At 44.0% G+C, this 14,452-nt stretch overlaps 1 protein-coding gene across 10 annotated transcripts in view; it reads left to right on the top strand.

Moving 5' to 3' along the window:
• Positions 1-14,452, top strand: part of cadpsa (Ca2+-dependent activator protein for secretion a) — a 513,784-nt gene that overhangs the window by 491,681 nt on the left and 7,651 nt on the right. For all 10 annotated transcript variants that reach the window (XM_080183112.1, XM_080183098.1, XM_080183090.1 and 7 more), the window contains one exon: positions 10,765-10,869. In XM_080183112.1, the coding sequence (XP_080039238.1) occupies positions 10,765-10,869 (105 nt within the window). The remainder of the gene's footprint in view (positions 1-10,764; positions 10,870-14,452) is intronic.

Below are 14,452 nucleotides of genomic sequence, written 5' to 3'. Positions count from 1 at the left end.
CCAACCAGTCCACATAGATGTTTATGCTTTTTTAAAAATAAATCATGAGTTATAGGTGTCATTGTTTTGCCTAACATTTATTCCTCTCCTTACTTAACCGTAAGAAGGTGATGGTGAGCCCCTTCTTAAAGCACAGCAGCCCATGTGTGTAGATATACTCACAATGCTGTTAGATAGGGAATTCCAGGATTCTGATGTAATAACAATACATTCAGGGTCATGTGTGACTCGGTGTGGAATGTGCAGGTCATTGTGCATCCATGTGTCTGCTGTCCTAGTTCATCTAGGTCATACACGTCAAAGGTTTGGAAGGTGATACCAAAAGAAAAAATGCTGAAAAATCTCAGCAGGTCTGGCAGCATCTGTAAAGAGATTTTTCTCACCTTACAGATGCTGCCAGACCTGCTGAGATTTTCCAGCATTTTCTCTTTTGATTTCCGATTCCAGCATCCGCAGTAACTTGCTTTTAACTTTTGGAAGGTGATGTTGCACCATTGGCGAGTTGCTGCAATGCATTTGGCAGATGATTCATACTGGTGCCACGGTGCAGGGAGTGAATCCTTCAATTGCTGGATGGGTGGTAAACAAGCAGACTGCTTTGTCTTGGATGGTATCAAGCTTCTTGAACATTGTTGGAGCTGTACCCACCCAGGCCCATGCTCCACATGAGCCTCCACCCACCCCTCTTTTTCTGACCTATTAGCATGCTTGCAATTGTGTTTATCTGGCTTCTTCTTCAATGCATCTATGTTTTCTACCCCAACTGTTGCTTGTCAGAGTAAGTTCTGCATTCTAACCACTCTGGGTAAAGAAGTTGTTTGTGAATTTGCTTTTAGATTTCTGAGTGACTTTCTAGTACTAGAATTCTTTGCAAGTGGAAACATCTTCTCTAAGTCTAGAGTGTCAAACATTTCATATTCTTAAAATTCTCTATCAAATCACGCACAATTTTCTCTTTCCTGGAAAATAAAGTGCCATTGTGACCCCACCTATTATTGACGATCCTTTCAGGATGGTGGACGTAAATATTGTAGACCTAATGCTGGTATTCAGTCAGTCATGGAAACAATGCATTTAACCATAAAAGACTGCACATCTGGGTAACTAGGAATGATTGTGTCATTGGATGCAGATGTTGTGCCCAATGCATTGTTTGAGACATGTAATTCAGTTATGTTTACAGAAGACATTTTTCTGTTCAGGAGGCTAGTTTTATACCTCAGATAGTTGCTCTTTTGTGGTAATGGTGCCAAGTGAAACCATTTTCTTTTGCTCCATATCAATTCAGATGAATGTAATAGAACAATGACTTAGGATGGGATTTTCCAACCGCAGTTTCTCCAAAACCAGAAAGTCTCACCCAAGGTCAGCGGACCTTTACGTGGTCCAATCCTGCCTGCTACAATTCCCATGGCGGGCAGGATGGAAAAATTCCATGTTTAATGTTACGTAGGTGCTGCTGAAGTTAACAGTAGTTTTTTTATTCATTGAGGTCATTACTGGCTAGGCCAGCATCTAATGCCCATCCCTAATTGCCCTGTGAGGCCATTTCAGAGTCAACCACATTGCTCTGGACTTGGAGTTATACGTAGTCCAGGAATTGCATGTAGGCCAGACCAGGTAAGGATGCCAGATTTCCTTCCCTAAAGGACATTAGTGAATCCAATGAGATTTTATAACAATAGTTTCATTATCATCAGTAGACTTTTAATTCTATGGGGGCGATTCTCCCAGCCCACTGCACTGCTTTTGTTGAGTAGCGGGCCAGGAGACTCAAGCGGAGTCCAGGGGTATTTCACTCCAGCGAGGTTTACTATAGCTCCCCACTGCAGGGAGCTGGCATCTGGACCCCAATTGAGTGAAGGAGAGACTGTCGAGGCCTCCAGAGGATTGGTGCCAGTGGGTGTCCCCTGGGCAGTGTCACCTTGGCAGTGCCAACCTGGGCCCCCAGCATTGCCAAGGGGCAGAGTGGCAATGCCCAAAGGGCACATTGCACTGCCCACTGGGCATTGAGGGGGGCCCTAATTGGGGGGGGGGGTGCCTTTTTGGGAGGAGATCAGTGGGGAGTGAGAGGTCCCGCTGCCACTCTGCTTTAGGATCAGTGACAAAGGGAAGGAAGCTAGCGATCAGACCATGGGTGGGTTGTAAGGACATGTTTGGGGGGACAGTGATCAGGCTACATGGAGGGCTGGGGGGGAAGGGAGTGGTTGTTGTATGGATAGCAATGTGGAGGGCGTGGGGCTGGCCAGCAATCAGGAGGCTGGCAGTGTGGTGCTACTGCGCATGTGTCAATCTCGGCGTTGACAGATCGGTGCAAGTGCAGTCGTTAGCTTAGCGCTATCCAGCAGCCTTTTCAGCGGAATACTGATTTTTCACACGATTCACGCAAAGGCACTCTGCGATACACAAAGCGTGGGAGATTCATTTTGAAACTCCCGCTTAACAATCCAGTGGGATTTACTCCAATTTTTACGCAAATTCAGCACTTAGAATTTTTTAGGGAGAATCATCCCCTGTATTTTTAGTGAACTCCAATTTCACTATCTGCTAGGGTGAGATTGTAAACCGGATCCCTAAAGCATTACGATGAGTCTCTGGATTACTAGTCTAGTGAAAATACAACTATGCCATCACCATCCCCCATCCCCCGACCTATCTATTCTGACCACAATCCCTCAGTGTGATTGCATTCAACCCATTGACAAAAATGCATGTCTTTTGCAATGGGCCATCTCTCTTTCCATAACTTTCTTACTCAGAAGACAAAAATGGAAATTCATGGTTAAATTTGAAATGAATGCAGCTAGATCCCCAGGAGCATCTTGTCAGTAGCATCACCAAGCATGACGAGGGGAAGAGATGTGACAGTAATGAAGCATTTTTAATTTGCAATGCATCATAATTTATCATCTTTACTTCTGTCATATGTGTGTAAGTGGAGTCACTGGCAGCAAATGTCTCAACTTGTTTAGGAGCACCAAAACACAGCTCTCACTCTAGCACCACGGAAAGGTACAGCAGCATTCTCACCTATCACACTTTTGTGCCTTGACCCCAGTCCTACCAGAACTAAGGGATATTTGCAGGAATTGCCTAAGACCTCACTGCCATTCATAAAGCAGTTGAAGCTTCTGCCTCACAGGGGATAGAGACTGGCTGCAGAGCTTTGTTGCAGCATTAGGAAACCAAATGTGGAAGGGTGAAAATGTGCAAAAAAAACTCCTTCAAAATTCAGTGTACAAATGATGATGAAGGCAGACCCAATCCAACATGGAATTTGTTAAAGGCTCTGGATAGGTAAAGCAGAATGCTAAACCAGGCCTTCGTGAGATATTAGCAGCAACTTCTTTACTCAACATCAATGTTCGGAGTAATCACAGAATCACTACAGTGCAGAAAGGGACCATTCGGCCCATCAAGCCTGCACCTACAACAATCCCACCCAAGCCCAAATCCCCATAACCCCATTTACCCTGCTAATCTCCTGATACTAAGGGGCAACTTAGCATGGCCAATCAACCTAGCCCACACATCTTTGGAATGTGGGAAGAAACCAGAGCACCCGGAGGAAAACCACGGAGACTCAGGGGGAGCGTGCAGACTCCACACGAACAGTGACCCAAGGCTGCAATTGAACCCCAGTCCCTGGTGCTGTGAGGCAGCAGTGCTAATCACTGTGCCATCACGCTGCCTAGGCAATCATAGAAAAAAAATCACTTGGACATTCAGAATGGAATTCAATCAGCAGGTTAAAGTTCTGAGGAATGCATTTTAATTAATTGCGTGCCCACTTCTTGCCCAGTTTTTCTTATGCTTTCTTTTACACTTCTGCTGATTTTTTTTTATTCATTCAAGAAATATAGACATTCCTGGCTATGCCAGCATTCATTGTCCATCCCTAACTGAGAAGGTGGCATTGAGCTGCCTTCTTGAACTGCTGCAGTCCATGTGATGTAAGTACATCCATAGTGCTGTTAGAAAGGAAGTTCCAGGATTTTGACCCAGTGATAGTAGGAGCAGCAATATATTTCCAAGTCAGGTAGTGATTGAATGGCTTGGCCAAAAATCTCCAGGTGGTGGTGTTCCCAGGCCCTTGTCCTTGTCCTTACAAATGGTACTGATCGTGGGTTAGGAAGGTGCTGGCTAAGATGCCTTCATGAGTTCCTGCAGTGCATCTTGTATATGGTACACACTGCTGTCACTGTACATTGGTGGTGGAAGGAGTGAATGGCACCCAATCCATAAACAATCAAGTGGGTGTTTTGACCTGGATGGTGTCAAGTTTCTTGAATGTTGTTGGAGCTGCGTTCATCCAGGAAATTGGGGGGAATTCCGTCATATTCCTGACTTGTGCCTTGTGGATTGTGGACAGGCTTTGGGGAATAGGGAAGTGCATTACCCACCACGGGATTCCTAGACTCTGACCCGTTCTTGTAGCCACAGTATTTATACAGCTTGTCCAGTTCAATTTCTGGTCAGTGGTAACCCCCAGGGTGTTGATAGTGGGGTAATCGGTGATGGTAATGCCATTGAATGTCAAGGTGTGATGGTTAGATCTTCCCTATTTGGAGATGGTCATAGCCCGGCACTTGTATGGTGCGAATGTTACTTGCCACTTGTCAGCCCAAGCCTGGATATTGTCCAGTCCTGTTGCATTTAGCCATGAATTGCTTCAGTATGTGAAGGTTCACGAATGACATTGTGCAGTCGTCAGCGAACACCCCACTTCTGACCTTATGATGAAATGTAGGTCATTGATGAAGCAACTGAAAATGGTTGTGCCTAAAATACTACCCTGAGGGACTCCTGCAGTTATGTCTTTGGACTGAGATGACTGACCTCCCACAACCATCTTATTTTGTGCTAGATTATGATTCCAACCAATGGAGAGTTTCCCCCATGATTCCCATCAACTCCAGTTTTGCAAGGATGCCACACTCAGTCAAATGCTGCTTTAGTATTAAGGGCAATCACTCTCACTTAATCTTTTGAGGACAGCTCTTGTGTCCATGTTTGGATGAAGATTATAATGAGGTCAGAAGCTGCATGACTGTGGTGGAACCCAAGCACAGTGTCAGTGAGCAGTTTATTCCTAAGCAAGTGCCATTTGATAGCACTGTTGATAGTAATTCCATCACTTATAGATTGTGGTGGGACAATTGAAATGCTATTGCCTATGTACCCATGCATATTTTGACTTCCCATTTTTACTCTATCTTTTAGATTCCAGTACATTATTTACCCACCGGAATTTTACCGCCCACCTGCCATGAGAATCAGAGTGGGCAAGGGGTGGACAGTGGGAAGGTCCATTGACCTCAGGTGGGATATTACGGTTTTGGATGAAGCAAAGCCATAAGATCCCACCCAACATGTCTGAGCATTTCAATATAACTCTACAGCTGGCCACTAGATATAGCACAAAAGCAATTGCAGTGAAGACCCTGCTAATTTTCCTTCTCTACCCCTGAGAAACTGCTTACCCTTCACTCAGTACCTCCTAACATCACAGCCAAAATTCAGAAACGCCCATGTTGAGAATTGTGGTTAAAATTCTAACCACAATAGAACTCTAACGGCAAGATTTAATGCCTTCCTCTGAGGTATGTATGGTCATGTTTAGTTGGACAGAAGGATAGAGGCTGGGGACCTGTGGCCTTTCCACCTCTGCCCTGACAAAGTCCAGGGTGCAAATGACCTTCCTGCCCATTTCATTGAGGCCCTGAAGTGGGCAATTAATGCACACATAATAGCCTCATTATGCCATTGCCTCACATTGATCCAGCGGCAGACAGGGGAGTCGCCATATAGAAAGCTGAAAATGTAAATCTCTGGGAAAGTCCTTCACTCAAAGGATTTCAGTGCCTGATAAATGGACCCAGCAACAAAAGAGGAGAGGCCTGAAAGCCAACACCCTATGACCTTGCTGCTGAGCACATTCCGCCCACCCCCACTGTGACCCCTTGAGCTCCATCCTGCCATCTCTCAGCTTTGGCCTCAGTCCCTCAGCGAGCCTAGGCTTTATGTGGGAACATTGCTGGCAGGAACCACGACACTTGCCAACACTGCCAAGCAATGCACAGCTGCAGATCTCTGGCCAACAGGTCCCTGGGACAGGATTTCTGTTTCTTGTTGGCGGGACAAGGCCAAAGGGAGTGGTAATGCGAAAAGTAAAGAACTAATCCAGCCTAATCCCACCCAAGAGGCCAGAATCAGCGTGTTGAGAAGACCACTGTGCCAATCTGTCAGTGGGGAGAATGGCACATGTACGTTCCCCTCCCCCCCCCACCCTCTTTGGCCTCCTGATGTCATCCCCAAACCCCCTGATCGGTATTTCCTGTGAACCCCCTCTCTGATCGATGGTCTCAGTGACCCCTACCCGTCCCAATCGCAGTCCTGTGTGACCCTCCAACCCCATGTCCAGCCAGACTGCACCCCCTCCCATGGCCAGCCTGACCACTCCTTCCCATGCCCGGCCCCAATGGTCCCCCTCCCTCTCAACCACCCTGATCCCTGATGCAGAGGGAGGAGCAGGTTGCCCCACCACCACTGATCGACCCCACCCCCCAAGTAGGCCTTGCCCCCCTCAGGCCCTGCCCCCTTGATACTGCCCAGTGGACAGTGCCAACGTGCCAGGCTGGCACTGCCAGGCTGGTACTACCCAGCCTCTTGGTGGGGGCCTTCATGGCTTCTGTGCCCATCAGTGGGATGATCACACCTGGTCCCCGTTTATGCAGATCATATATGATCTCCACTGGTGGGAACCGCTCCTAGAGTGGTTGGTGACCCCGATACTGTTCTGGTACTGTCCCGAGTTTGCTAATGATATCATCGTAGAATCCCTACAGTATAGAAGGAGACCATTCGCCCAATCGAGTCTGTACTGACCACAGTCCCCCCCTTAGCCTTAACCCTAACCCAAGCCCTATTCCCGTAACCCCACACATCTCCCTGACACTAAGGGTCAATTTAACACGACCAATCAACCTAACCCACACATCTTTGGAGGGTTGGAGGAAACCAGAACACCAGAGAAAACCTACGCAGACACAGGGAGAATGTGCAAACTCCACACAGACATTGACCCGAGGCTGGAATCACATCTGGGTCCCTGGCACTGTGAGTCAGCAGAGCTAACTACTGTGCCACTGGGTAAGATTTCCATATGATGATCAGCCTAATTTCTGATGCAAGCTGAATATGTTTTAAAAAAGGGCCTGGGAGACACTGGACATGAATTCTGCTACATGCCCCCACTGATATCTACTGGCCCACTGTGCTAACAGCAGGCCAGGAGAATCACGCTACTGAAAGCCAAAAAAAAGAGAAAAATGCGTAAAAATCAAAATTTGCAAAGGCAAAAGGAACAGAATGGGGATATAGTTTATTATTGAACTTAATGTTGAGTTCAGAAGACTAAAAATCAGAAAATGAGGTGCTGTCCCATGAGCTTCATTGAATGCAACAGGAGACTGAGGATAGAGCCTAAGAACTTGAGGGAAAGATGGAGAATTAAAATGACAAGCAAGTGGAAACATGGGCTCACACTTCTGGGCTGCATTTGGCTTCCCCAGTGAAGAGCTGGGGGCCTAGGTAGCTCAACTCCTTAGAGTGTGGTGCACAGCATGTGGGTTCAATCCCTTTATCAACTGAGGCAGTTCTTGCAATCTGCCTCTTCTACTTATCCATTGTGATATCATGCCAGGGAGAACCATGTTTAGCACCCTTGGACAACATCAATTCTAACATTGCCATCAAATCTGCTGATGAGGAGGTGCTGTTGTTGGCTGAAGAACTGACTTCTACCTTGTAGAGATCAAATGCCAAATATCTTGATACTTACACCTGCCTCTGCTTGGATTATGGGATGATTTTTTTTGGAGACTGGTATTTCTTGCCCACCACCACCCCCCCAACCAATGAGTTGGTGGAGAGCACAATCCCACCAATACGGGCTGCCCCAAAGCCATTTAATGGTTGGCGGGCTGGCATTAAGTGGCTAAATGTTGGGCCACGTGTAGATATAGTTATCCTGAATGCCCTCAGCCTGATGCTGATGTTCCACATTTTCAGGGTGGCCCAAATTTGAGGAGTTCCTAAAATTGCCGATGGACTGTATCTTAACATAAGCAAAAGGCCTATCTCCTATTTCGGGAATGAGTCCTTGGTACCTTTACCTGCACGTACAAACCACCCACCATTTTGAATGTTTTGGTGCTCATTTTATATGTGTATTTCTTAAATTTATGGAAGAATTAGCAAAGATTTTCATCTAGAATTATATGATTGAAGTATGCAGCAGAATAATTTAATGAGATAATTTGCCAATTTGTACATTGCTGCAAAGCTTCCAAAATAGGATGGTTTCCTCTGCTCGTTGCTACTGACGTGTACTAGAAGTACAATATTGAGCTCATTGAGATAAATAATCTCACAACATATTTACTTTCTAAAGTTCTTTGGTGGTGCAGAGCACTCAGGAAGTACGAGTTCCTGTGGCAACATACACTATTACATTGTGGCCCAGAACTACAATGTAGGACAGAATGATTGATCCTGACTAAAGCATTTCAAGAGGTTCTCTGGTGCATTAGGTGACACCTCTGCCTCTGTATCAGAAGCTCCAGGCTCAAGTCCCTCTGATGGCCAAAGAAGGTGTGTTTATAACATGGCCAAACAGGCTGATAATCCACCGACAAATCCTGCCAACTCATGCCTATGGCAGGTGGTAAGAGCAGGAGAGGTGTCTGGTTAGTCATGTGAGGGAAAGCAATTTGGAGCCGCTGCCATCACTGTCCATAGCTCTGGGCCACAATGTGCATATTGCCACAGGAACTCAGACTTCCTGAGTGCTCTGTAACACATCAACACCAAAGAACTTTAGAAAGTAAATGTGTTGTGAGATTATTTATCTCAATGAGCAGTTTAGTACTTCCAATGCATTTCAGTAGCAATGAACTGAAAGTAACAAAGCACTGCTAAAGTACTCCTCATGAACTGACAGGCAGCTCTTGGAAGCCAGTATGAATCCTGTATATACTCACACTAACACAGTATTTTCTTTGGAGGCAGATGATACAAGATGATTCCCATTGATGTTCAGAAAATTCACAGTAGTTTCATTACAATGAACAGTAACTTTGATCTGATTGTTCCTAAACTGAAAGCAGCTGCACTCATGCAATGTCACCACAATGAGGCAGCAACCCAATAATGCCAAATATGTTGACGTTATATAGGCTGGGGTTTTACCGCCCCATCCGCCATGGGAATCGGAGTAGGCGAATAGGCGATGGGAATCGGAGTAGGCGAGGGGCGGACTATGGAAAAGTCTGTTGACCTCGGGTGGGATTTTACGGTTTGTGGACAATTGAGGCCATAAAATCCTGCCCTACAAATGTCGTTACAGATCTGAAAAACGTAGGTTTTATTTATTAGTAATTTTCTAAGCATGTTTTGGTTAAATGTTGTAATACCTTGTTGCCAGGAGAAACAAAAGTGGAAGATTTCAATGCTGTTAATTTCAATATTGTGTGTGATTGTAATTTATTATGGGCTGCAAACCCGTGTGGAGAAATACTTCCCTGCATCCAAAAGCTGCAGATTGGAGACAAATGAAAAACTTACTTTGTTTTGTTTGGTGGGCACCCCAACTGGAGCTGCACTCTTCAGTGTTACAACTACAGACTGATCCTCTCAACAAATGAGGGAGTTCATTATGTGAATCAGCAGCCCTCAGAGGAAAATATAAGCAGATCAACTGAAATTGCTCTTCTTCTAATGTCATTCTGTTGCAGTTCCATTTAAGCAGTTTTTTTAAGCACGCTGAAGTGCCCATTCTTCAAGTGTGAAGTCGCAATTTAAATGCCAACAGCATTTGAATTTGGAAGGTAACAACAAACCTGATCCTGTCCTTACCCAATACCCACAGATTTCCAACATTGATGCTGGACAGAAGCCAGGATCAGTAGCTCGAGCAGACTGTTTTCTTTGCCTCCCAATGGATGATTAGGCCAATTGGTATCAGTCCCACCGTCGCCCCAGCTAAGACCTTCTAATTATGCACAGAAAAGGAAATTAAACATAGAACGTTGCTGGTTGATAGGGCTCAGTGCATTGATCCATTGTGGGAAGCTGTTGTGAAACAATATAACAGTATTTGCAACGAAGTGGCCTGAATGTCTGAATCTGGGATACTGAGGTTATGCTACACTATCATTTGTCCCAGTTTTAGGTAGAACACAACCAAAATAGTTTGTGTGATCGTATTCCTGTAATAGTGTTCCTCGAGCAACCAACATTACTTTTTTTAAAAAACAGTTGATTTGGCCATTATCTGGTTGTGGTTTGTAACACTTTGCCATGCACAAGTTGGCCTCCATGTATCTTGCATTATTGTGGTAACCCCACAGCTTCATTGACTGTAAAGCACTTTGAGATGTCCTGGGGTCATAAAAGGTGTTATATTAATAAAATTTCTTTTCCTTCTTTCAAAGTGACTGGAGTAGTTTGCTTGTGTTATTGGGATAGCTGAATACAAATCTTACACAACAATTCATGTAATTGAAGAAACTGCAGAAGTGGCTAGCGTTAATTGCCTTGTTACCTCAGTTCTTTAATTTAAAATGTTTTGTGCCTGGAATACAATTCCTGGAGAGGTCCGTCAATGTATTCATTCACCCATTTGCTGTAATACTGAGACTCCTTAAACACATATCTCGACACTGTAATTCTTATGCTGGAGAATGTTGCTTTTTCTTTCAGCAATGGTATACTAGTTCCATGAATGTGATCTGCACCTGGCTAACGGATCGTATGGACCTACAGCTTCACATCTACCAGCTAAAAATCCTCATCAGGCTTGTCAAGGTGAGAAAGCTCTTTTGATAAATGTAGCAAATAAATGACTTTTGTGATACCGAATATATCTCCACAGCATCATGCCTCAGTTTTACTAATCTGGTAAACCTGTCTTACATTTCAAATGGTAGAGGCTTGGAAGCAACACAGACACAATTCAACCATAAGCCATTAGTTGTTTTCATGTTTTAATTAAAGATGAAAAACAAAAGAGAAACTTGTGCCAGTTTTTGCCGCTTAACTATTTTGTGCCAGCATAACAAATTAATCCTTCAGGATTCTTTAGGGGCTTACTTGCAGTAAATTTAAATATTCTTGACACACAAACTGGAATTCTTATTGCTGACTATAGGCCAGCAGTTTTAATCCTTTTAACTCAACTTAAAGGGATAAGATGCAGTTCCCCACTTTCCAATGGTTCTATGGTGACTGAGCAATAAAAACCAAAAGGTCCAATGTTTGATTTGCCACATGTGCTGACTGAGCTGTCTGATCTTAGTTGGAGTGACAATACAGGGTGTTACAGATAGCTTCAATGTCCACAAGCAGTAATCATAGAGTAGTGCAACTTAAAAGCAGATTATTCAGCCTATCAAACCTTTGTTGGCACTTTGAAGCAGCTTTCCATTTAGGTCCACTCTCCTGCACTCTCCCCATAACCCTACAAGTATTTACTTTTCAAGTATACATATCAATCCCCATCTGAAACTTTCTCTTGACTCTGCTTTCACCGCCATTTTGGTATTCTAGATCATAACAACAGTCTATGTACAAAAAAACCTCATTTCCTCTATGGTTCCTTTGCCAATTATCTTAAATCTCTAAGCCGTATTTTTGCAAAGTCAGGAAAACTCCGCAGACCTTCAAAAATGGTGGGTGGAAGTTGGATGTAGCAATCCACATCCCATTTCAACAAATCCAATGCTTTACTGGGAGGGGCATGTCTTGCGCAGGTGGGACACAAACTCAGCAGGGCCATTTGGACTCTGCTGAGTTCAAACAGACTCCAGTTTAGACAGTCCAAAAGCCTTAACTATCATGTTTCAATCGGGGTATTTTGTTGATATTTCCCCAGTGGCTATCATTATGAATGCTCGGCTGAGTTTAAAAGCCACAGTTACCTCAGCAGGATTGACAGTTTAAAAAGATTGGTAAAAAACTAATTGCCTTTGATGTAGCTATTGAATAAATGTTCATTTATTATAAGTGACTAACCACATGAGTTTTAAAAGTTTTGAATGAATTTGTGAATGTAGTTTTTTCACTATCAAATGTCTTAGAGTTAGGTTGTTAGAGTTTAATTTTTTTCATTTCCACATGGTTCCTGAGGTCACCCAATGGTGGACATTAGGGAAGTGGCTATGGACGGAAGAGGCACAATGGGGTTGGCGGGCATGGGTTAGCAACAATTTGGCATGGAGGGTAGAAAATGCCATGAGGGTGGTTGGGAAATAACAGGTGAGTGCTAGAGGGCCTTATAACTTTTAAAGCAACTGGGATGAAGGCAGTAATTTATCTCTGGATGGATAAACTAAAATGCACCAAAATGCCATCTTCATCCGTAATTATCTTGGGATCTTCAACAAACAAATGAACAAGCTTGAGGGACTAACTGGCCCACTCCAGCTTCTTTTCTAAAAGTTAGTTACAATCCTACTGCTTATGATGCTCATGTAGAAATTCCAGCAATGTTTTGTAGATAGTAGTTTGTACACCCAGCTGGATCTCTGGCATCACTATAGAAACAAAAGCCTGAACCATTGGAAAGAAATGTTCCTGAATAGTGAAAGGAAATTATAAAAATTATATGGTTCAATGAAATGTTAAAGTACATGAAGTGTAGTAAACATCATAAATAAGAACATATACATGTATACACATACAGGAAAATAGTGGCACACGGAAAACAAATGATTGAAGTATGCCAAATAAATTGTTTCAGCCTGTGACAGTGACAAAATATGCAACTCTTGTAACCCTGCATGTGTTCATGGTAGCTTAATAACATGCTTTGTAGTTGTTATTTCTACTAGTTTTGCTTTATCATAAATTTCACAAAAGTATGTAGGCTAAATGACTATATGTGAGTTTGATTCAATGATAGCAGGTTAGGTTTTCATCTGAGAGGAGAATAACTGGAGACAAAAAATTTCCTGGATCCGCACGCCACCCTCGGGGAAAAAAGAGAATCATAGAATCCCTGGAGTGCAGAAGGAGGCCACTCGGCCCATTGAGACTGCGCTAACCACAATCCCACCCAGGCCCTATTCCCATAACCCCATGTATTTATTCTTCTAATCTTCTGACGCTAAGAGGCAATTTAGCATGACCAATCCACCTAACCTGCACATCTTTGGACTGTGGGAGGAAACTGGAGCACCCACACAGGCATGGGGAGAATGTGCAAACTCCATGCAGACAGTTGCCCAAGGCTGGAATTGAACTCCAGTCCCTGGCCCTGTGAGGCAACAATGCTAACCATTGTGCCACTGTGCTGCCTGTGAATGGCTTTTCGCTCCTGACAGCCAAGTGTGTGACAGAGTTTGGCCTGCTGCCCTGGGATGCAGATGGGATGGGGGCAGTCACGTGCTGAGGTGGGCTGATTAAAACACCTGCCTCTGTTTTCTGGGATTTCATCCCAGTTGTCTTATCAAATATTAGTCCTTGTAGCCCTCACTCCTCGCACCCTCTTGAGCACAACAAATTTGCCATGCCTATTCTATGCCCCCCACCCTCAAAGGTTCTTCTTACTATCCATGAAAACCCATGCCCCTCTACCCACCACATGGCTCTTTATTGCCCCTGTGTCAACTTAGTGCCAACTCATGACCACAACTCATCACCGACACTTCCAATAGCCCCTATGCTAACTCATGTCAACTCATGACTCCCCATCTGTCACTCTTAGCTCTTGCACTCTCACTGCCAAATGAACTAGTATCCACAATATATGGAGGCAGGAACATACTAAGATAAAACAACATAACGTTCTAAGTATCTATTATATACTTCACTAAATTAAAAAAAATTCTCATTCATTAAAGCAAGTTCAATACAGTTAAATCATCTGAAGTACTTCATCCCTTATATAAACAAACACTTCTATACAGAACCCCACATCAGTAACCTTGTGCAGCAGTCAGTCAAGCTGAACTTACAGACCCCTATTGTAATAATGTCAGGTTATGGAAGCAGTCAAACAGTAATAAGGCTATAATGATCGTCCTTGGATTTATGTCAACAAACATCTACTGAAACAACTAGAACAGATTTGTTTCACTGTCACAGACCCAGGGAGGTCTTTTCAAAATCTAAGGGCCAGGGGATTTAAATGCCTTGAGGGCTTGACAGTTCTACATAGTGTATATGCCTTCCATGAGAATTTCCATCTCCAACATAGGGTGCAGGAATGCACACTGTGGGTTGAGGCCACTCCTGTAGTGAAAATCAGATCTCCATCTCCTGTGAACTGAGGCTAAATGATCCAATCAATTCATAATTTGTGTCTGTGCACTTCACAACTCACCCGCTTCTGTTACCAGCAAAAATACAATCTGCAAAAAAGTGGAGACAGGGCTTCCAATTCAGGATC

Source organism: Carcharhinus amblyrhynchos, chromosome 3, assembly GCF_965287045.1.
Source record: "Carcharhinus amblyrhynchos chromosome 3, sCarAmb.v2.hapA, whole genome shotgun sequence".
Taxonomy (NCBI): Eukaryota; Metazoa; Chordata; class Chondrichthyes; order Carcharhiniformes; family Carcharhinidae; genus Carcharhinus; species Carcharhinus amblyrhynchos.
Note: the sequence above shows the minus strand (reverse complement) of the source record. Positions and strands in the feature narration are given on the sequence as shown.